The sequence below is a fragment of the Excalfactoria chinensis genome, chromosome 3 (genome assembly GCF_039878825.1).
Source record: "Excalfactoria chinensis isolate bCotChi1 chromosome 3, bCotChi1.hap2, whole genome shotgun sequence".
Classification (NCBI taxonomy): Eukaryota; Metazoa; Chordata; class Aves; order Galliformes; family Phasianidae; genus Excalfactoria; species Excalfactoria chinensis.
In genome coordinates this window covers 72,724,691-72,746,447 of record NC_092827.1, presented here as the reverse complement: position 1 = coordinate 72,746,447, position 21,757 = coordinate 72,724,691, and the positions used below count along the sequence as shown (strand labels likewise).

The 21,757-nt window shown below is 40.0% G+C and overlaps 1 protein-coding gene across 2 annotated transcripts in view; it reads right to left on the bottom strand.

Annotated features, from left to right (window-relative positions):
- KIF26B (kinesin family member 26B) overlaps positions 1–21,757 on the bottom strand; it is a 267,259-nt gene that overhangs the window by 20,541 nt on the left and 224,961 nt on the right. For both annotated transcript variants that reach the window (XM_072331269.1, XM_072331270.1), the window contains one exon: positions 598–760. In XM_072331269.1, coding sequence (XP_072187370.1) covers positions 598–760 — 163 coding nt within the window. The remainder of the gene's footprint in view (positions 1–597; positions 761–21,757) is intronic.

Here is a 21,757-nt window from a genome sequence, read left to right as displayed (position 1 = left end):
AGTTGTCTCTCTTCAAAGTTTTTTTCAATCCATAAGACTGTCAGTTTAAATCAGACATTCACTGGTTGCATGCAGTTCACGTTGCAAGCTATACAGAAGAAACCAGGACTCCATAAGCATGGAATTAGATAAAGCCCACCATCACTTTACTTTTTGGAAAATCTATCACTCATATTTAGAGGCAGTCAGTATAAACAGGGCATCAACGCTGTTCATTTTGCTCCTACTCCCTGGGAGAAGCACAGAGAATCTATCGCTTTATTAAACCCAATTTACTGTTCCTTATTATTTCGTTAGTACTAAGAACACAACTGAAGATTTACACTCTCAGCTATCTCAATAAACAAGGCCAGCTTAAAAACCTGTTAAGACAGATATGTTTGTATACACTCCTCTTTCTGATGCTGAAGCGTTTACACTACCCTGGTCTCTGCTATGTGCTCTGAGCCACTCGCCTAGGACAGGGCACACACAACCTTTGCGCTTTGGAATTGATTACTGATTTTGCTACATGCCTTGCTGCCCCATCAAGGATCTTTTGGAGTCCTTCCTGCTCTCTCTTCCAGCACTACAAGAAGGAAGTTACATGTATCTTACCTTAGTTTTCTTTTTCTTCATCCTGAGGACTCTGGATGCAATCTGGATGGTGGACAGCGTCTCAGCGTAGTTCCCTGCAGCAGCTGAAATGTGAGCTATCATTGTGGTGCGGCAGTTCATATTCCCCAGGGACTCTCGAAGCAACATGGTGAGCTTGCTGTCTCTGCAAAATAAAATGAATTAAGGCTACATTAGCCAGGGAGGTTTCACTTCAACCATTGTGATGTGACTCGGGTCTCGGCAAAATTTTTTCTCCTCTTTTTAATGGAATTCTAATTAGTTCTGTTCCTCGGGTTTGCACTATCCTGTATCTGCAGCTGAGCATGCTGAAAGACTCTGGACTTCCACTTAAACTTCTTTTATGCTTCCAGTTCCCATTTTACGTCTTCATGTTACCACTGGTGAATACAGAACAGCCGACCAGTGTTGGAGACTTAGGAGTCACTGCAGCAGATGGTAAAGTGCTGCCCTTTTCCAGTGTACAAACAGACACAGAACTAGCTCCAGGAGACAAGAGTGTAGTGGATTAGATTAGAGGACCCAAAGTTTCTCTTGCCTGCTGGGGCTCTGTGTAATTCAATAATGCTGCTACTTAAATCACTGAAGTAACTTTGGATGATATTGGTGAAATACAAACCAGTCAAGCCTTACGACTTCTCACAACTGTTCCTTCTTATATCTTTTCTTTTGCTGAAGCAGGAATCAAATTTTCTGTTCTTGCTATTTACTCTATTGTTCAGATTTCAATAGTTCTTGAAATGCTGATGCCTAACTGTGGGGCTGTCTGTGACTAGACTAAGAATTGGAATCATCAAGCGCAACAATTCTAACAGCATAATGATGCATATATAACTTTAGTGTGGTATTCATCTAATCCTGTAGTAAAAATGTGTAATACGTATTTTTAAGGGAGCTTTAACCATTGGATGAAGAAACCAAATAGCTGACCAGTTGGGAAATGTATTTGCTTGAAGAGAGCCTCTCCTGCACCGAAGGTTGTAGATAATAGTTACACATGGCTCAAAGCAAAGACAGCAGCCTGATGTTTACTTATGCTTGATAAATTGCATGCAGCAATTGCTTCCTGACAGCAATACTATCAATGGCTTGGCATTAGATTTTTGGGGGTCGCTGTTCAATCTCTGCTAATACTTATGGTTCATGTGTCCCCTTAGTCATGCATTTAACATTCCCAGCTCATGGGAATTCTGCATAAAGCTGCAACCTCTAGGAGATTAACCTATGTCCGCTGGATAGAACTGCCAAACATCAGAATTCTTGAATCTCTCTTTTTAATTGGGTAAAGTACAGCACTTGGAATGCATATTTTGTTGCATCTCGCATTAAGGTGGGGCATATAGCTCTAGGAGATCCACGCTGCACTGCTGGCTCATAAAATGTGCTGCTCCTGAGCTTAACAGTACTTGTGATTTCAGTTAGGCTAGCAATACTAGATGGAAAATAATTTCTGCTTCATGATTTCTGCTTCCTTCTGCTCCAGACACACTGAAGACAATCTGGCAGCTTTGAGAAGCAAGCAAATATCCATAAAGACTACAGTGAGATGGCCTCACTCATTTCTCTTGTGACCTAAGGCTGCTTTGAATCCACAGATCCCAAGTTAATAGGCTGCTGTACCTCAGGTTAGTGGCCCTCCTTTCCATGAAGGAATAATTAAGATGTCAAATTTTGTACATCAGTTACTGCCACTCCAATGCAGAGTTACATGGAAATTATAAACATCTGTACAGAAATCAATAACAAGCCTTTCATTTGCTAGTGCTTCTATCACAGCCAAACAGGAGATGATGGGGGAAAGGGCAAAAGAATGCATTCTGAACATGTAGATCTCCTGAGAATACATAACCCATGCAGCCAGCATCAGCACGCTGCAGTGCGGCTCTCCTAGAGCTATATGCATTATGAATATGAAATAATCTGTCCCATCTGCCTTGCATTGAAATACATGCATGCGAGAAGAATGATGATACAGAGCAAATCCTTATTCTGTAATTCAAATGCTGTGACATATATTAGAAAGAAACTAAAGGGCGGAATTTTTTTTAAGAATTAAAGCAAGAAAATTAGCAGCAACAAAGTCCAGCCAATACTGCTTTCTAATTTCAGAGCTTCCTCCAATACTGCCTGTATCTGGACTATCAGTGTAGACAAAATAACTCACCTTCTGTCAGTACTGTACATCATGGAATAAAACAAAGAAGAAGAAATTCAATGATCACATATGTATGGGAGATTGGTAATCACAGCCTGAACCTCTGATTAATCAGCTGAGGCAAGTGTGGGGTCAGCTGTGGGAGCACAGGTGAGAGTGATGTCCACCTCCTCTGAGACCTCATTTAAGGGCTGACTCCCACTGAGGCAGCATCTCTTGGAGATTGCTCTCCAGTGAGGACTGCCCCAGCTTCTTCAGCCAAGGCACCACCACTGGTGAGTTTTCCTTTGCTTATTACTTCTGTACGTTTGTTACTATCTTTGCTACCATCTGTATATTAACAACCAATACAACATATTTTTGTCAATTCTAAACACTGTCTTAAAATGTTCACCTATTCATAGTACACTGATGTCTCAATATAGGCCCTGCCAACTCCTAAGGAAAGACTAAAAATCAAAGGGAACATAATTAACACAGATGTGTGGCTTAGTAACTATTAATTTTTAACTCACACTATCCTCTACAAATAAAATTATTGATATTTTGGATATCTCACTGGAACTAGCTTGTCATACAGTGTGAGACATGAAGTAAATGCTTTGCTCTTTTGTGTGCTGACATGGCATTTCTGCATGAAAAAGAAAATTAATTCATCAGGTGATTTGTGATCTGGTATTTGTAAAAACAATATTTCCTGTGAAGCTACAAGCTTTACAACGGGAAGGTCTGGACTAAAAGAGCTTCAAGAGGGAAGAACATTTTTTTTATCTTCTGCCCATGCAAAACAAACTTAAACATAGGAAATGTAGAACAGCTGCTGTTTCTGGGTGCACGTTTCTCATGCATCAATTTCTTTGTAGCAAATAGAAGATCTTCAGGGACGCATTGGAAATAGAAATGATCCATTTGTGATCTGCTCTAAGAGAAATGGACTGACATGCCAGAGCAGCACACTGACCCCATTTTATATATCTTTCACAGAAACAAAATCACAGAGTCACAGAACTGTAGGGGTTGGAAGGGACCTCCAGAGATCATCAAGTTCAACCCACCTGCCAAAGCAGGTTCCCTATGCCAGGTCACACAGGCAGGCATCTTTCTTCCTTTTAAATGTAGTTCCATCCTATCCACTAATGTTTTTATAGTTTAGGACATTTATCATAACTCCTCATGAATTTAGGAATACAAAACACAGAGAACAGCATATGAAGGTGAGGACAGAAAAATACTCAGATGCCAAAGCCTTTATATCAGCAAACTCATTCTGCAGCCTTTTCAGTACTTAAAGGTTATTTGATTTTCTAACTGCAGCATTTGGCCAAACAAAATGCATTACCTCTAACTGTAAATCTTTCCTTGCCACGGTCCTTACATCACCATGGCTACAGTAAAACACTGCTAATTATTCCCTATAATTCCACACAGATAAAATTCCAAAATAAACTACGCAAAGCTCTATCTTTGGAGAAATCCAGAAGCAGGAGCCCTGGAGAAAGAAAGCTACACTCACACATCCTCTAAGAAGAGTGTCAGTAGTTATGGTGTAGAGGAAGGAGAAAGGAAGGAAGAACTGTGCAGATGCTGGACAGAAAGATTCACTTCATCCCATGAAGTAGCAGTGGTTGTCTATTCTCCAGGCTACTCTCTTATCCTCACCCTCTCACCTTACGGAAGACCCCAGAAGACCCATATTGCTATCTTCTGTGTCTCTTAATAGCTACTATTAAGGATCCCTAAAAGATATTAAATCTCCTAAAAAGAGATATGTGCTGCAGTGAGCAAAGTGTTTTCTATTTCTTATCTTCTGAGACTGCCATGCAAACTGGGATCAGCATAAATTATCTTTTCACTGGCTCAGCAAGAAGGAAAAAACATACATCTTAATGCCTCATATATATATTTGTATTTTCCTTCTTCACAATTGATTAATTATACTCAGATTGAAACAAAATAGAATCATATATTAGAAGACTGAAGTACTCAAGATCATGATAACTTTGTTTGGACAATGCCTAAATGCCACTTGACTGTGTGCATTAAGACTATGTCTTTTAATTTCACAACTGGATAGCATTTTTCCACTAGACCCCTGCCTCAATCCCCGCACAGGATAAACAGTACTTCCCTGATTCATCCTTCTTCAGTCTCAGTCCCACACTACAATTCTCACCCCAAGCTCCTTACTGAAGTAGCCTAGCACTGCTCAATTTTATCTTGCTGTGGCCTAACTACCTGTACCAGACTTTGCCTGTGTCCAGCATCATTATTACTTGCCCTTCCCCAGTACTGATCTTCTCTTTCTTCAACTCTTGTTCTCTTTAATGTCCTCCGCTGGTGCCATGTAAACATCAGGGCCCCTATCTCCACTCACATTCCCTCTGCTTCTCACTGATACCCATTGAAGGTACTCTATAACCCCCACATATTTTTGCATTCTCACTGCACTATACTGCAGAAGTGACATTCAGGCCTGGATGAGGGGGCACAGCTTGGACAGAGCCTTCTGACATCCACTTTATGAGAATCCATGCTGATAATGTGTTCCAAATGCGTTACACAGAGAAGAGGCAGACAATAATTGCATTTGTTTAGGGCTTTGAAATAGAATTTGTGAATGGAAATGAAGCAGGAAGAAAACTATGCTCAGCAAGTTTGAAGGAATTTGCATTGCCCAGCATCTCATTCTTTGCGTGGGAGAGACAAGTATAGGGCTTTTCCACAAATGGAGGGAATGCTGGAAAGGAAGATCCAGCTCAAGTCTCGGAACCTTGATTTTGCTGCAGAGTTATTTAACCAATCCTATTATACAATTCACTCGTTTCTGTTTTTCTTTTTGCTACCTACCTTAAAGAAAATATTTTCCTGGTCTTCCCTTTCATCTCATCCCACTAGTTGAAGGATTTTGGCTATTTAGAACCATCAAGAATAGAAATAACACTCTCGAAAGGTAGAATGCAATATTATAAATAAGCATTGGGACATGCAAGGGTGTGTGCTTGGGCTCTCTATTAATTATACACCTTGGTGTCTTCCTAGGCACTTGGCCAAAAGAAAAATGTTGTCAACTCTCTCAAGGTGTTATTGTTACAGAATAAGACAATGTATGCCCTCAGGTGTCTTGTAGTCTAATTATTTATAGAGTCATGTCAAAGGAAAAATCTCTGGAAGTATGGCAGTTAGATTTGATCATAATGTCTTAACTCTGCTCCCTTGTGCTAATGCACTGCTTTGTTCACAGTAATAAATGCTTGCATAATGAGAGAATCACACTCCATTTGGTTAGGGCTCTTATTGCACAGCAATAATGTTTACAGAGGACAATGTACAGCTTAAAAGGTACGAAAACAAAATAGTATGTTACTAACAGCTGAATTCAGGAATTCAGGAAGAACCAGTATGGTTTGCTTAGCTACATCTTTCCTTTCTGTTAATAATTTTGATAGTAGGAATGAGGAAATAAGAGCAGTGTGTGCAGTAGAGTGAGGCCAAGGGGACTGATAAAGCTCTCGGTGGAAATTTCACGTTACCGAACAATTGTGCATGTGACAGGTGCACAAAATAGCATCTTTTCTTTCTTTTCACCAAAGACAGGAAACTAATAAAAAGATAGTCCAAACAGCTCCAACTACTCTATCTTAAACTGACAGCCCCTCTGACCACAAAAGGGCTTCTGTAGAAGTTGCTCCCAGAGCTGATGAAACTTTTAGCAGCTCATGAACCAGGCAAGAAGTAGCCCACTACCCAAAAATAACACACAAGTGCCCCAGTATGGAGCTTCTGCAGACTAATCTCAGCAGTTCATTTTTAGCCACACTAGATCTATCTCACAATAAAGTGCTTGCTATCGCAAAAGTTGCCCCTCTTTTACCTGTGCAAATTAAAGAACTCACAGTTTCTGATAGTTTCAGCCCAGGTCTGAGCTGCACACCTTTATATGAGCCCCAGGGAAGCAGAGAGAAAGATGGCCCCTCATCCTTCTCATTTCTGCTTTGTGCCAGCAGTAGAGCTGAACCAGCACTGGCTTCAATTAAGTAATTAATCCAATGTGAGAAAGAAGTTCCCCACAGTCTTCAGCACAGCTACATGAATGTCTGTGGTTTGGTATGGAAGAATGTCTCACTTTGGGAATATTGAACAGAGACATTACCCCTTATTTACAGGTCAACACGCTACTCAGATGAGAGCTTAGAGATGCAAATGTCTTAGACACCACAACCAGAGCATGTCCGAACGGTGGGCAGGAGGGGAAGGCCTGCAAGGCAGCTCTGCAGGGACCACTGGCAGTGTCAGAGAGAAGAAAGAACTTAAAATGGACTCCATCTCCAACTCCAAGCACAGAGCAAAACTTCATTCACAAGGAACCATTAAAAACACACAAACGAAGCACAAAGATAAAAAGAATCCTACTGCTCTGTCTCATTACAGTACCAGCTCCTCATAAATTCTCAGCTGAAAAACAGAAGCGCAATTAATCTAGGGAGCTAATTAGGCTCTGCAACTGTATGCTGAAGTTAAAGCCAGATTCCCCCTAAACCAGCAATGCCAGTGGTTAGGAAAACCTGAACAATAAACAGACTGTTATTTACAGGAGAAAAAAAGATTCACACAGTTAAAACCAGTATTGATATGGATTTAAATAATTTAAAGATTTTGCATGTAGCAAGGCTCTGCTCTACCCTGCATGGAGGCTCACTCACAAAGGGAAAGAAAAAGCCTTCCTCCTTTGCCCTTTCTTGTTTGGCTCCCCCTATCTGGAAGCATTGCAGGTATAAATTTGGCTTCATTTATCTCATTGAAGCCATATGTTTGCTTTCAATGGGAAAACAACAGTCATAGCCACTGCTGAATAGCCCCTGCGGGAGCTGAGTAGCCTGCCTGCTTCATCTGGGCTGCTCATCCTGGGAACTGACAGCACAAAGAGTGGCTGGCCAACACTTGGCACCTATAGGTCAGTGACAAGGGAATAGGAATCCTTTCTTTCACAGCAAGAAAGTAAAGTGAGGACTTGTCTCATCTCCATCCTCTGAGGACAGGATCCAGAAGCCATAATCCCTGTGGTGGCTAATGGGGGAGGTGGCCTGAGCACAGCAAGGCGACATCCAGCAAGTGCGCTGGGATCTGTTCCCACCACTCAGAATCTCTGCTGTCAGAGCTGCTTCCCCCCAGCACCCACAGCCCTGCAGGGTCGAACAGTGGTTTTCAGCATGGGCTCTTGCCAAAGGCTGCCATTTTCAGGCATGGCCAATTAATTCAAGCCTCTCATCTCTGTATTCCAGAGGCTAAACAAGGGGGGTGTTTTTTGGAAAGCCTCAGCTCCTGCAGTTCAGCTGCTGCCAGTGCCATCAGCAGAGGTGACATATGCTGAAGAGTTACCAGCAGTGACAGCCCCTGCAGAGAAGGCAGGGAAGCAGTCACCTCAGTGCAAGCAACAAGCACGCGCCCATCCAACCAGCACGACCCTGTGTTATGCATGCCCCAGACAACTAGGCAAGCACTTTGGCCACCTCCTGGTCAACACAGCATGACAATTTGGAAGGGGTCAGAAAGGTTGCTTGCTGCTGCACACAGTGGTACCTGTTAACCTGAGGAGCTAGCTACAGCACTGTGCCCTTTTCTTTCAAGGAGCATTATGATTTCATATGTAGTAAGAATGCAATACCAGGGTTATTCCCTTGCACGAAAACAAACTTCAAATGCTTGTACTTGATCCATGAATATTCATGATATTTTGGGAGGATTTCATAATTACTTCATTCTGGTTAGGCTCATTCGATCTGCAGCACTGACAGCAGTAGTTTACACTCCTCCATCGAGATGCCAAAAATTTGGCAGTGTAACCTTCCCAATTTCCTGTGCTGGAGAGCAGCTTTAGTTATCCTAATTGCAATCCCAAATGGAGCTGTACCTGAAAACAAAACGACTGTTGTTCAGTTTTAGAAACCGCTCCACTTGGTAGGAGCTAGCATAAACAGATGCCATCTTCAGGAAACTGGAAGGCCACCTAGCAAAATATCTTTCATTTTGATTAGGAAGATGTTATATGCCAGCCCCCTGCAGCCTTGAACCACAGCATTATTGTAGAGTTGTCAAACTCCTGCACAGAATAGGAAAAAAAACAAACAGCAGGTTTCACCTGTCACTAATATTCTGAAAATGACAGGATAAATAACAAGGTGACTAAGTCTAGACTTGGTTGTCTACTTCACACATTCTTTCTCTGGCCTGGAAGCCTGTGACTTCCATATTTGTACTGCCAACAACCAGTTGGGGTGGGGTGAGCTTCTTAGGAACTGGAGAGAGACCAAAAACTCATTTCAGAAAAAAAAATGAATAGCCATCAGCAACTTCTGCCCACAAATAGGCTGAGCTACTCTCACAATGGGCTGATATAGAGATGTGATGAAACAGACTAAGTAACAACCAGTGAGGATGTTATCATGAACTCCAACTAAAGATCAGAGATTAACAAAAAAACTCTACCCTTGCCTGGTTTTGGTGATGTCTGAAAAGAAACTCCAATTCTGAGATTTTATGAGCTGAAAGCCATGTCAGTGTGGTCTGAACCCAGCTGTCACTGAAATCAACAGAAAGGCTTCCATAAGCTTCAACGGGATTTAAAATGGGCTTCTACAGACTTAGTGACAGGATGCGTGAGATGATGAATAGAATAATCCCTTCTTGAAGTCAAATACATGGGAATGAAGTTAAACCATGGAACCACAGGCAGTTTTATGATGTGTTTAATAAGTTTTGGCAGGATGGGGCAAAATCTAGCAGCTGCTACAGGGCAATGGGAATTTTCTCATCTATAAACACAGGCACAAGAAAAGTACATATTTGGTTCTTAGACCCCTCCTAATACTCCATCATACTTCATTCAGAGGGGACTCCAAATAAAACCCGAGGGACCCCAGTCTCCATGCAAATACTTCCTATTTTAAATAAAAGTGGAAGAATCAATATGTAATGATTTTAAATGTATATAGATTTATCATGTAAACCATTTGGAGATCATCTGTACCAAACACATCTATCTTCATCTATTTAAAATATTAATGAGGTACATGCATTTTTCATATCACATAGAGTTTTTTCCTCCTCTTTAAAATGGATTCTTTATTTTAGTAGGATTTATTTTGCCCACTATAATACCATTAATTAGACAGGCTCTTCCATAGACTCACATATCTCTAACCCTAGCTTGCAGTTTTACCCGAGGTAACCAGAGCATGCTTTGGTGTTCAATAGGCATCTCTTACACTCAGAAAATCAACTGTGAATTCAAGTATTTCCATGCTAATAGCTACCTCTCCACAAGATTGGCAGTCAGAGCAGGCTTGTGAGTGCCTGACAGCAAACTTCAACTACCAGTGTTTGTATGTATTTAGCTTTAAATGGTAAAAAAGAAAAGAAAGCTATCTATTGAAGAGTTAGCTGTTTAAAATCCCAGAAGTGTTAAAATAGAATTTCAAAACCAAGCTGAGCCAGTCTTTCATAAAAAGCTCCTTTTAACCTTCAACTCTCTTCAGAAAGCCTCAAACTGGACTCATTTACAATGTGCCTGGAAGGTCCCTCTTCTGTTTACAGAGCTGCTGCTGAAGCTCAGTAATTCCTGCAGCTGAAAGTAGTTGATATTGCAAGAATATTTTGGCAAAGCTCTACCCTTACACTCTCTTCTTGGCATCTGCTATTGAATTTAGTCAGACAGGATACTAGGGGACATTTGGCCTAAATCAGTATGGCCTTTCTTTTATTCTAAGTGTTGTGCCATTGTGGTTTACAGCACATCTCTACAGCCTCCTTCCTGAATCCTCTCCGCATGCCTGCTGTGCTCTTCTAAGGATGGGTAAATACATTCCTCAGAATCCCGTCAATCCCTGGTCAGTGTGTCTGGAGACATAAGAAGGCAAGAGGAATTATAATTGTTCTGTTAAAAGAGGCCATATGGACAACAACCACCGAGAAGAAGGGAAGAGGAATGCATCGCTTGTTTCTGTGAGCATGGATTCCTGTGAGTCTGTCATTAAAAAGGGGGTGATGGTTGGGGTGAGAAGACACTGAATTATCACTTTCTGCCCCAACCCAGTAGAGAGAACCATATAATCCTCCTTAAACATTTACAAGATCCATCCTTAAAAACATTAGGAATTCCTAGCAGTGCCCACCCAGACTTCTATTTGAGAGCAGCACACTGGAAGCCATCTACTCCCCTGTTTACCCATATTCCAACATAGCCCTTTGTTTTCCAATGCTCTCCCTTCCCAGGGATGGAAATGTTCCTGCTGCAATTACAGACATGTTGCTGCCCACACTCTTTATTCCCTCAATTTGAGGATGCAAGACAAATTCATTTAATATTCTCTCATAAAAAGATTTGTCTTTGCTTCCTTTGCTAGTCTTTCCTGTACTTGTTTCAGACTGAATTCATCATTTAATTATTAAATATTTTCCTATTGTCATTCCTAATGCCTTTGCAGACTTCATTGCAGCCTTCTCACTGTTACATCACCTGTGAACATCTATCATTCTTAACCAGTACACTTCAATTGGCACACACATCTCTCTCCTCTGTGTAGCTGATGAGCTCCCAGATTTCAGTAGAAACTGTTAGTAGTTTTTCAAGGCAAGCCCTTGCTCAGGCCATTTTCCCTCTTCTATTCTCCAGCCCTCAAGTCCCACAGCTGCTCCCATCTGATGCTCTTCTTTTGTACAGAGGATGACTTTAGTTTTGTGCAGCCATCCAGGGTGATTAGCATGCTTTTGCTTTATGTGTCAAGGCTGCTGATAATGTCACTAAATAAAATCTCTCCCAAATCTGATCCTTGTGGATCTTCCCTGGTGGCCTTTACACTGATAGCTCCCACTTTAATGCAAGCTACCGCTGTCCCATCAGTCTTCACTATCAGATACATTTTACAGCTCCCCATCTTCTTCAGCTTACCAAATAATTTCTCATGGGATACCAATTCAGTTATTTACTCACATCTAGACAGATGACATTTACCACCACTCTTTCACCCAGAAAATCAAACATTAGGTATCATTATGCTTAAAAAAGAACAAGTGAGAGTTATATCCAGGGCTGTCATGAAGGAGTGCTGAACGCAAATGCATAAATGGCTATTGTATATTTCCATATCTTGGGAACAGTCTTTTCAAGGCTCCCCCTCCAAGAAGACAGTATCTGATGTCTGTATTTACTCCACAGTGAGTTTCAACTCATTCAGGCCTTCGGGACTTCTTCCTCCAACATATGAATGCTAATATTGAATTTGTGTGGTAGCAGGACTTTCTGAAAGTTTCAATGCTAACTTCTGTAGCTATTGCAATAGCAAAAATCATTCATTTAATTCAGAACATCTAGCAGGGAACTCATTTCAGCACCTCTCTTCTCTCTATCCACCTATACACACCAACGAGCAAATCATTTAGAGAGGGGTTTGTCTGTAGACTGTATGGATTTTACTCGGCAGGAAAATACATTCATCTAATTGCACTTCAAATGGCGAGGCTCTGAATAAATGAACAAGTCATACTGAGAATAGAGGAATTAATGAAGAATGGTTTCTTCTGGGTTTGTGACTTATGTTTCTCCATTTCCTACACTTCTGTTGTCCCCTCTTCTCTATACTCCCTATGGCCTCTCCTTGCTGCATCCCACCCTGACTCATCTCCAATTTCAACTCCTTGTGTGATCTTGCACACAATGCAGCACATAAGTGCTGCCTCACACCTTCACAGCCCAGCCTGAGTGGGCACCTGCTTCTGCCGTATTCCTTGCCCTGTCCCAGGAGCCCTGCCTAGGCTTCAAAGATCTGAAGGTCTATCCCCATGTTAAATTTGATTGGAAATGGTCAATTAAACAGCCAATTAAAAAATCTATTGGGATGACTGGAAAAGAGATGGCATGATGATACTATGCTTCAGTCACTTAGAAAGTGGCTAAAAAACTCTGCAGCATGTACTTCAGAGCCAGTCCCACTTTTGGATCTCCTCAGACTCCACAGTTTTAAAAGACAGCATTGTGCAGAGAAGTCATTCCCAGCACCAGCTACTGAGGACAGACAGGACATTTGCCATATTAGCATTATGAGAGTGATTAGAGACACCTAATTATAGCTGTGCAGAGACAAAAATCTCAGCTTGCAGATGTCAAGTCAGTTGAGCTTTTGAGTCCATCATGTCCTGTGGCTTAAATTATTCCTGTTTTATAATTTTTCAGATCTATATTATGATTTTATGTCCAATTAATTCTGTGGGAGGATAGCAGTTCTCAAATGAATGTGGAGTAAATACAGTCAATAACAAATGGGCTGTTATGAGAGTTCAAGTCATTATTGCCTTGTTAATATTTTCCAGTAGCCCATATTTAGGGCTTGTGTGCATGTGATTTATGACACATTAAACACATAGTAAATGGCTTAAAGGTCCTGTTCTGTTTTTTGCAAAGATGACATTGTATCACTTTCCAAGAAGACTAAATTATGATACAAAATGGACCAAAGATGTTTTGATGACCCATGAATACTCCCTCAGAGCAACAGATCTGCATATAGTTTAGCTAAGAGGTGTATTTAACCTAAATATTTATAATTAACTCATAACTTGTCATACATAAAGAAAAGCCTTACTTTAATTTCAATGTTTTTGTCACAGTGTAATTCCAAGGAACACCAATTAGCTATCAAATGCTGACAACTTGCACTTATCACTGATTAGGGCTAGATATGAACTATAAACCTAGCACATTACTATAGCGCAACAGCTCATTACCAGTATAGCTTTCCAAGCTAATCTTTTCTACTAATTTTTATTTAGGGACCTTCTGGCTAGCTCATCTGAAAATTATATGCTAATGATCTGAGAAGAATTGAGAGCTTTAAACTGTAACAGAGGAGAAAAAATAATTCTGTTTGATCTCTTATGTTATGATAGATGCCATTTAATCAATTAGCACAGCAGTACACATCATCCCATTTCAGACCTAGCAAACATAAAAGGAAACATAAAAGAACAAGAGCTTTACGCATCTCTAGATTTTCTCCACCATGTAAAAGAGCATCATATATGATAACAGAGAATGTTTAGGATCACAATCATCAAGGCAGCAGTCAAAACACTATTTCCATTAGGTCTCCTTGTATGGTAAATGTTGAGTCACGGCCTGAACCTCTGATGAGCACCTGGGGAAAGGACCAGGTAAGCCCTGGGAAGTAAGGCAATTAATCTGTGTGACCAGGAGGGGTGAAGCCTGGCTGCACCTCTCCTAGACTGCATTTAAGGGCTGACAGCAACTGGGGAAGAATCTCACTACCTTAGTGAAGCTTTCTTCTGTGACCCCAGAATATTCTGATATGGGTGAGCAATCTTCTTTCCTTACTTCCTTCCTTTATAGCACCTCTTAATTGTGCCAGTCCTTTCATCATCCCACGTTTGTTGTAGCACCTTTCCACTGTATTGATCTGTCCAATTACTACACTCCTACAAGTCTAGCATAAGAGATTCCTAAGAATATGACTGCGGATAGCAGATGGAACATGTCAGAGATAAGGTCATGACTCTGTACCCACAGAGACACCAGGCAGGAGGGAAGCCCAACATACATGCTGGAGTATCTGCTGCCAGTTAAGCCACCAGAAGGTTTTAATTGGGATGCTGGGCCGCTGGAATAGCCCTGAATCAGAAACATGGTTGTCTACTTCCTCCTCTCCCAATACTTCTTGAGATTATTAAAAAGTATTTGAGAAACTGGATTCAGAATTTGGATTCTGAACAACCATGGATTACAGATGCTGCAGCAGTGACAACAAGTCCTTCATAGTTATTTTCTAGAATTATATGCCAGAATTGTATAAAAATTATATGATAAATAAGAATTACTTCTGATATATATGTGAGATAAAGAAAGAAATAAGACAGGATTATTCATAATTTGTGACACTTGTTAATGAGCGCATAGGTTTAAGGATTGTAAGATGTAGGTAGGAAAGGGTGAGAAAATGTGTCTGATCCATATGCTACAAAGTCCACATAAATTAAGGGTATGATGGGATATAAAAATACTCTATATCTAATAATTAATATAAACAGATGAGAACAATGACAGAAAAAAAAAAGAGAAGCAGTATAAGATTACATTTAGAGACTATCTCATTCCAATCTAGCTGTGTTGGATTTCTCTTTTCTGAAGAGAATGAGATTCACCCAACAATGCCAATGTTGTAACAGTGTTTATAGGACTTTAAACAAGCTAAATATAGAGGTGTTCCAAATGCATATTAGTGCATTACATACTAGATATAAAAAAACAACAGTCTAATTCAACCACTCAGACTTCTCCATTGCAGATATCTACTTGTGCAGTTCATAACTTTGGTAATGGCTGACAGCCAGTAGGCAAGTTTTTTGAGCTCACAACACTAAGTTTTCAACACTCATCTAGGCCTGACTTTTAGATTATGAGAGCATAATAGTTTATCTGGAAGAAGCCAAGCCTTTCTCCTAATAATGGTGGTAGAGACCTTTTCTTCATACTGAGGTTAGAAGGAGAAAGCATTTCTCAAATCTCCCTTTGATAGATCCTGCACAGTAAGAGGAATGAGGACTTGCAGCCCTCTTCCCATTTTTCTAGGTCTCTCGGAAGAATGTTCTCTACTTCAATATACAAAGGTTTGCAGATTTAACAGCAAGAAATTTCTCAGGATGAACACAACCAGACCACAGGGCAGACAGATATTCATTTACTATGAAAAAGGAGCTGAAAGAAATAAGCACCATACATATTCCCATTGCCTATTATGAGATAACAGGAGATAGGAGAACTTACTCCTGCAGTCAGGTATTGCAAAATTCCATGAAATGTGATATGGGCAGCATATCATCTATAATGTCAGCATAGGACATAAACTCAGTCCCTTTTTACTGTAATAACAAAATAATAATAAATTATTGTAAATAACAAATAATAATTAAAATAAAATTTAAAAGTAATACTATTAGTTAGCTTCTGTCAGAACAGAACTCTACTTCCAAATTATAGAAGGGAACTGATCTGAAGCTCCAGTTAGTGATATAAATAATATACAGAGAAGAACACAGAATTGATTAGATTATGGAATTATATTTTAATATGAAAAACTTTGATTTTTATATTTCTGGGAGATGTGTTAAGGTAAAAGAAAATTACACTGGTAATACTTATGAAGCACGCAGTAATTCATTTTATATCTGTATGGTTAGGAACATAAAATTATGATGGAAGTTTTTATGTTCTGAACTTAGAGCAGGCTTCAATACAGAAAATAATATAAAATATAATAAAAATAAAATTATAACTGTTGAGTGCTTAGAAGAGATGTATAATTGCCAGTCAGAATGATTCTCACATATCCAAACCATTACTGTTAGATTGATTACTTTACCGTAATATCAAACAGCTTGAAACATTCTTCATTCTTAGCCCTCAAGTAAACATGAAAAAGATGTACAGTTTTGTTGTTCTCTTCAGTTACCTGTTGTTCTCTGGTCTTTAGCTAGAGGGACATATTAAGCAACAGGACAGTGGTTCCCTTACTAGACATCTAGATGGTTATCATTGTGTTGTAGCCAAGGTTCCCTAAAACAATCAGGTATCACTCTACATAGGAGCAACACTAATGGACAGAACAGGGACAGTGGAATTAAAAATACTTTTTCAAGGCTTATACTATATTTTGTAAGAGTGTGACATTATAAAATCTTACTTATCCATGTAGCCTCTTTAATCCAAAGAGCCAGTTTGTAAAGAAAGCCTTATTGTGATACCTGCTTCCAATAGCAAACCTTGTCAAAGAAACATGCTACCATGCTTGTAATTTTTGCCTTCATTTGCTTTTTGCTCTAAGAAAAAAAAAAAAAAAAAAAAAAAAAAAAAAAAAAAAAAAAAAAAAAAAGACATTTGGTAGAAAATATGAACTGAAATATGAATTTTCTTAGGAAGATGAAAAAATCCATTTCAATTTTTTTACAGTATGCTTAACAAGTGTTAGATATCAGCCAAGAGGCCAAGGAAGTTCTGCCATGGTGCTGCAGAAGCATCATGGCCCTAACTGGACATATTGTGACCCTACTGGGAACACAAGTGACAGCCCCTGGTAGCTTATAGAGGAGGGAGACCAAAAGCATCATGTTCAGAGTCACAGCAACAACAGTCATTACACAGACAGCACCCTCACTGCTATGGGGTTTGCTGCACTGAGAGGAATGTTAGAGGACCTGACATAGCACCTACAAACAGCCACTGAGGACTGGTTGTGTAACCTACTTGAAGTTTACGTCTGATGCACACAGAAATAATCTCAGGTAGAAGAACTCATAAAGGACTGCAACCAAATGTATCTTAAGACCATTAAATGCCACTACACAACATTTAGGCATCTAAAGTAGCAACAGTCAGCCAACAAGAAAAAACAAAAGCTAGTTAAACTGGTAACTGATCATTTTACATTCTGTATGATAAACAATCCTAAGGGTTACCAAAGAACATCCTCATTTTGTATGTAAAACACACTCCACAGTAAACAACCTCTACTCTTGGCTGAAAAAACATGGCAGGGTTTCACAGATCTCACTGGAGCAAAAAACACCATAGCCTGCCAACTGGCTCTCTTTCACAGACATGCATTTTCAGAGTCAAATCCTGTTCAGCTTTGGTACTCCACAAGACTCTCTTTCACCTGAGTGAAATATACACACTACAGGAATATATTGTTTGTGCATGCATATATATATATATGTATATATATATATATAATTACATGCAGAACTATGGCACAGTTGCTCTCAGTTCCCACAAGAACCATCTTCCACTGCTCCAGAAATACCCATACATGAGAGTGAGCGGGACTCAGGAGATGCATGTTGGTGTGGTCTGAGTGAGTGCAAAAAGCTCCCAGCACAGTGTCTTTCTGCAGAAGCACAGTTATTTCTGTAACATCATACCTTAGAAAACACAACAATACCTTAGAAAACCACATTTCCCATGCTGTATACACCAGTTAGGTAACAGACCTGGATGCTGCATCTAATTCCTCTTGTGCAGGTGTATAACTTCAAAGCATATCACAAGGAGCCCATGAAAATTCTTGTTTGAAACAGAAAAGATTCTTCTACTGTGTTTATAGCTGGAGGCAGACATGAAAACTGTGTTCTGTCCTTAAAAGACTATACCAGGGAGCTTCACGTCCCAGGTAGAGAGATGATGAGGTGCTTTTAGTAGCTTCAGCTGTAAGTGGTTGCCCTTGTTTGCTCTCCAGCTGTCTCTGAATTGAATGGTGCAGGAGCCTACTGCAGCCTGAGCTGCCCTCAGTATAAGGATGTGGGAGCTGTGAGAGATCCCTGTCCTCCAGTACTGCTGCTTTAGGTAGGCAGGACACCTGGGAGTGCTGCAAGCTGTCAGAAATGCCTGTGGTGCAGGCAGTGCGACAGTCTCAATCAGTGAGAGCATCTGCTATTGCAGAAAGTAGAATACACCACGCTTCCTCTCCTGAGCCCCAGAATCCCTTTGTGTTTACCACGGCTCCCAGTCTGTCCCTTTTTTTTTTTACTATAGAGACTGAAGTCTGTATCTCTATAGGTCTCAGGTTGTAACAGCATCCAGAACAGCCACTGACACGGTCCTACTTGTCCGGCTCTCTGATCTGCAGAGCCAGAAACTGAAGGGAGGCAGACGGGCTGATATTTTTGCCAGTACTGGTGTACATTTTATCATTGATTTGCAAAATGAGAAAAGCTCTTTTTCTGCCCAAGAGAACAAACTAAGGAATAGGAAGAGAAACCATTCAGTATCTCAAGTCTCCTCAGAAATAATCCATGATTATAAATATAGCGGGTAGAAGTTTTGCTGATGGTGTACAAAATGGGATAAGACAAAATACATCTCAGCTAGTCAAACCTGCTGTCTGAAATTGATTCTAGCAAATCTCATCACATATTGCTGGAAAACATGTTGCTTGGTGGCCCGTACAAAATAAATAAAAAATTAAAAATTAAAATAACAAGTTTGGTTCTGCAGCAGGAGAGGGAACTAATTTTAATATTTCAGAAGTTAGTTCTAACCAGCCTGCTTAACTCTGAAAAGTCAATGCATATTTTAAAGAACTCACTTCACATCTGTTCACTGTGTACAGGCCCAGAGGCAACCACCAGTCAGAAAACTTTGATCATCCAGCAGAAGCTGGTTGGCATCTGAAGGGCAGTGAGGGGATTGTCTTCAATGCTTTCCTACCAAACATGTTACAAAAATAAGAACCTTGTTATAAGTTTGTATGGAAGAAAAAATCTTGCGGGTGCGACGCTGTTCCAGTGCTCCTGAAGCAATCTGACAAACTGGCTGATGTATTCAGCATTTGCTACCCTATTATTCTCCTCAAAGCTTCTAAGGCCTGCCACTCCACTGAGGGGGTTCATTTAAGCTTCATAACAGAGAAGTGTCTGAGAAAAGAAACAGTCTGAAGAAACATTGTTCAACTATTTGTCTGGAGAATGCAAGTGTCATTTTTGTTTATTTTGTAAGTTAAGGTAGCAAATACCATTTATAAGTATTTCTGATTTTGAAGAGGAAAATCACATAGTCCTGCTTTCACCACTTCAGTGGCACAAATCCCACTTTATGTGGTAAGTTCCTGTATAACCTGTTTGAGCTCCAAATTCATGGTCACAGCCTTATTTGCAACGTCATCAGATGACTACATTTCCAGTCTTTGCATTCACTGATTCACTCTGTGGGACTCATTCCTTGCAATCCCAAACAATCTTATTACTAGGCAAAACTTATCTACACGCTAACTCTCTCAAAAAGTAAGCCATTAGTCATCAAATACTGAACATGAACTACAGTATACAATATCCCCTAGCAAGGATTTGAGGATTATCTCATCTAATTAGGTATAAGCATGTTTTCTAATCTCCGGGTTTAAGTCAAAGCCCAGTAGAAAGACTTCCATTGACTTACACTGTTGTGGATCAAGTGCTTTGATTAAGAGTGTCAAAGAGAAAGAGACCTTAATAAAAGTATAACCAAATGAACAAGGAAGAAAAACAGTTAATTGAGTTAAATCATCTAGTACAGAAATGATCTAGATATCTCATGTCACTGGGGCACAAGTCTTGAGAAAGAAATCACTGAAAATTTCTAAATGTCATGCACATGTAACAGCCAACTGCTAGATTTCGGACATCCTTGAAATATTTACAGGGCAACTGTCATCTCCTCTCTCAGAAATCTTTCCCCTGCAAGCTCTTAAGCTTTATTTCTGTTACAGTTTCTTCCAGGTAAGCAGCTCTCATCCCAGGCTTTTCATAATCCTCCTTGTTTCTCCTTTAAATTCTCTCTAGCCTGTAACCTCTCTGTAGAGGTGAGACTCCCAAATCTGAACAATACATTGTAGGGGCTGGCACTATACACAGAAAAGATACTATCTTTGGCTGTCTGTGGAAGATGTCTATGCTTTCTTGCCAAAAGTCATACCAGTTTTGTGTAGGGAAAGGATCAGTAGGGAAATGAAGGTTAATTTCACTGATCATATTTGTATGGAACTGTTCATGGAACCAGATATAACCAAAACAAAAGGGAAAAAAAATGTGAACTAAGACTAATTAAAATTACTACTACATGCTTTTTGATGATTTGCTACACTGCAAAAGATCTAGTTATTCCAAGAATATGGCTATTTAAAAATTGTTCAATTACACATGAAATGAATTAGCACCACATTGCCATGGAAGAAAACGTATTAGTGTTCAATTGAGCCTGTACCGGTCATGGATCAGGTGGGAATAAACTGCTGGGTACCTTAGTGAAACAATATCAAGGTTCAAAATGGCATTTTAATGAATTAAGTATAGATTCATTTGTATGTGAAATCATCACAACTGCCTATTTGGGTTCTAATCAAGTTATATTTCAGCAATAACTGCATGCTACAGGATTGCTTGTTCATTACCGGTCAGGGCTGTGCTGGCCCTGGACCAACATGGTGTCCTTCACTGATACGGCTATCTACTGCTGATAGGAATGACTATTTAAACACAATTAGTAAATGCCATTAAGTCTTGCTATAAACCATAAGCACTTCCCTTCCCATTTCATTTTGCAGTCCATCATTATTTGCTTATTACAGTATCTTTAAAGAAGTAATTCATTGAGTGGCAGAAAGAGAATTACAAGAGCTAACTCACAAGGCCTGATTCTTCCCACATGAACACTTGTGCAGAATGAAGTCTTGTCAACTGAGGTCTGCTGTGAAAGCTACACACTCACTTGCATCTTACACACACACATACAGACACTTCAATAATTATCACATTGCCAGTCTGACAGAACTGAGCTGAAAATACAAAGTTGGGGAATGGCATGTTGTGACTTTGTGCTCCACTGAAGCTTTCCTTGAGAATTTTGTCTACTCTCTCATTAACCTGTGGATGAACCACAGTACTGTAACACATGCAGATGAAGCTCAAATCTACACTATCAGCTGTACAAACTGTCCTACAATAAAGTACATTGCTGATGAACACTGCAACACTGATTGCTAGAGCATGCAAAATCCTTTACCCTCCTGCTCCAGAGCTGTAGATTAAATTAATAAAATGTAAAAAGTTCTCCTAAATTCACAGACTGCACATCTCTGATTCCATCTATTTTATACAGGGCCCTGGAATAAAGGAGAAAATTGACAGATATTCAGCCTAGTAAAACTGTCAACTACAGAAAACCCCCAAAAGTGAAAATAATTGCCAGATGCTCCAGATCCTCATTATATCTGTGCTGACAGTGTTTCAGTGCACATCTCTTACTAGCAACTGTATTGCCCTACCAAGTTGCCAAGGTACTCTGGCTAGTGTCAAAGAGCATGCACCTGAGGCCAGGTCCTCAGCTGGTGCAACATGGCAATGCTCCAGTGGCCTCAGCGCCTGTTAGCCAAGGCTCTGGCCCATATGATCTGG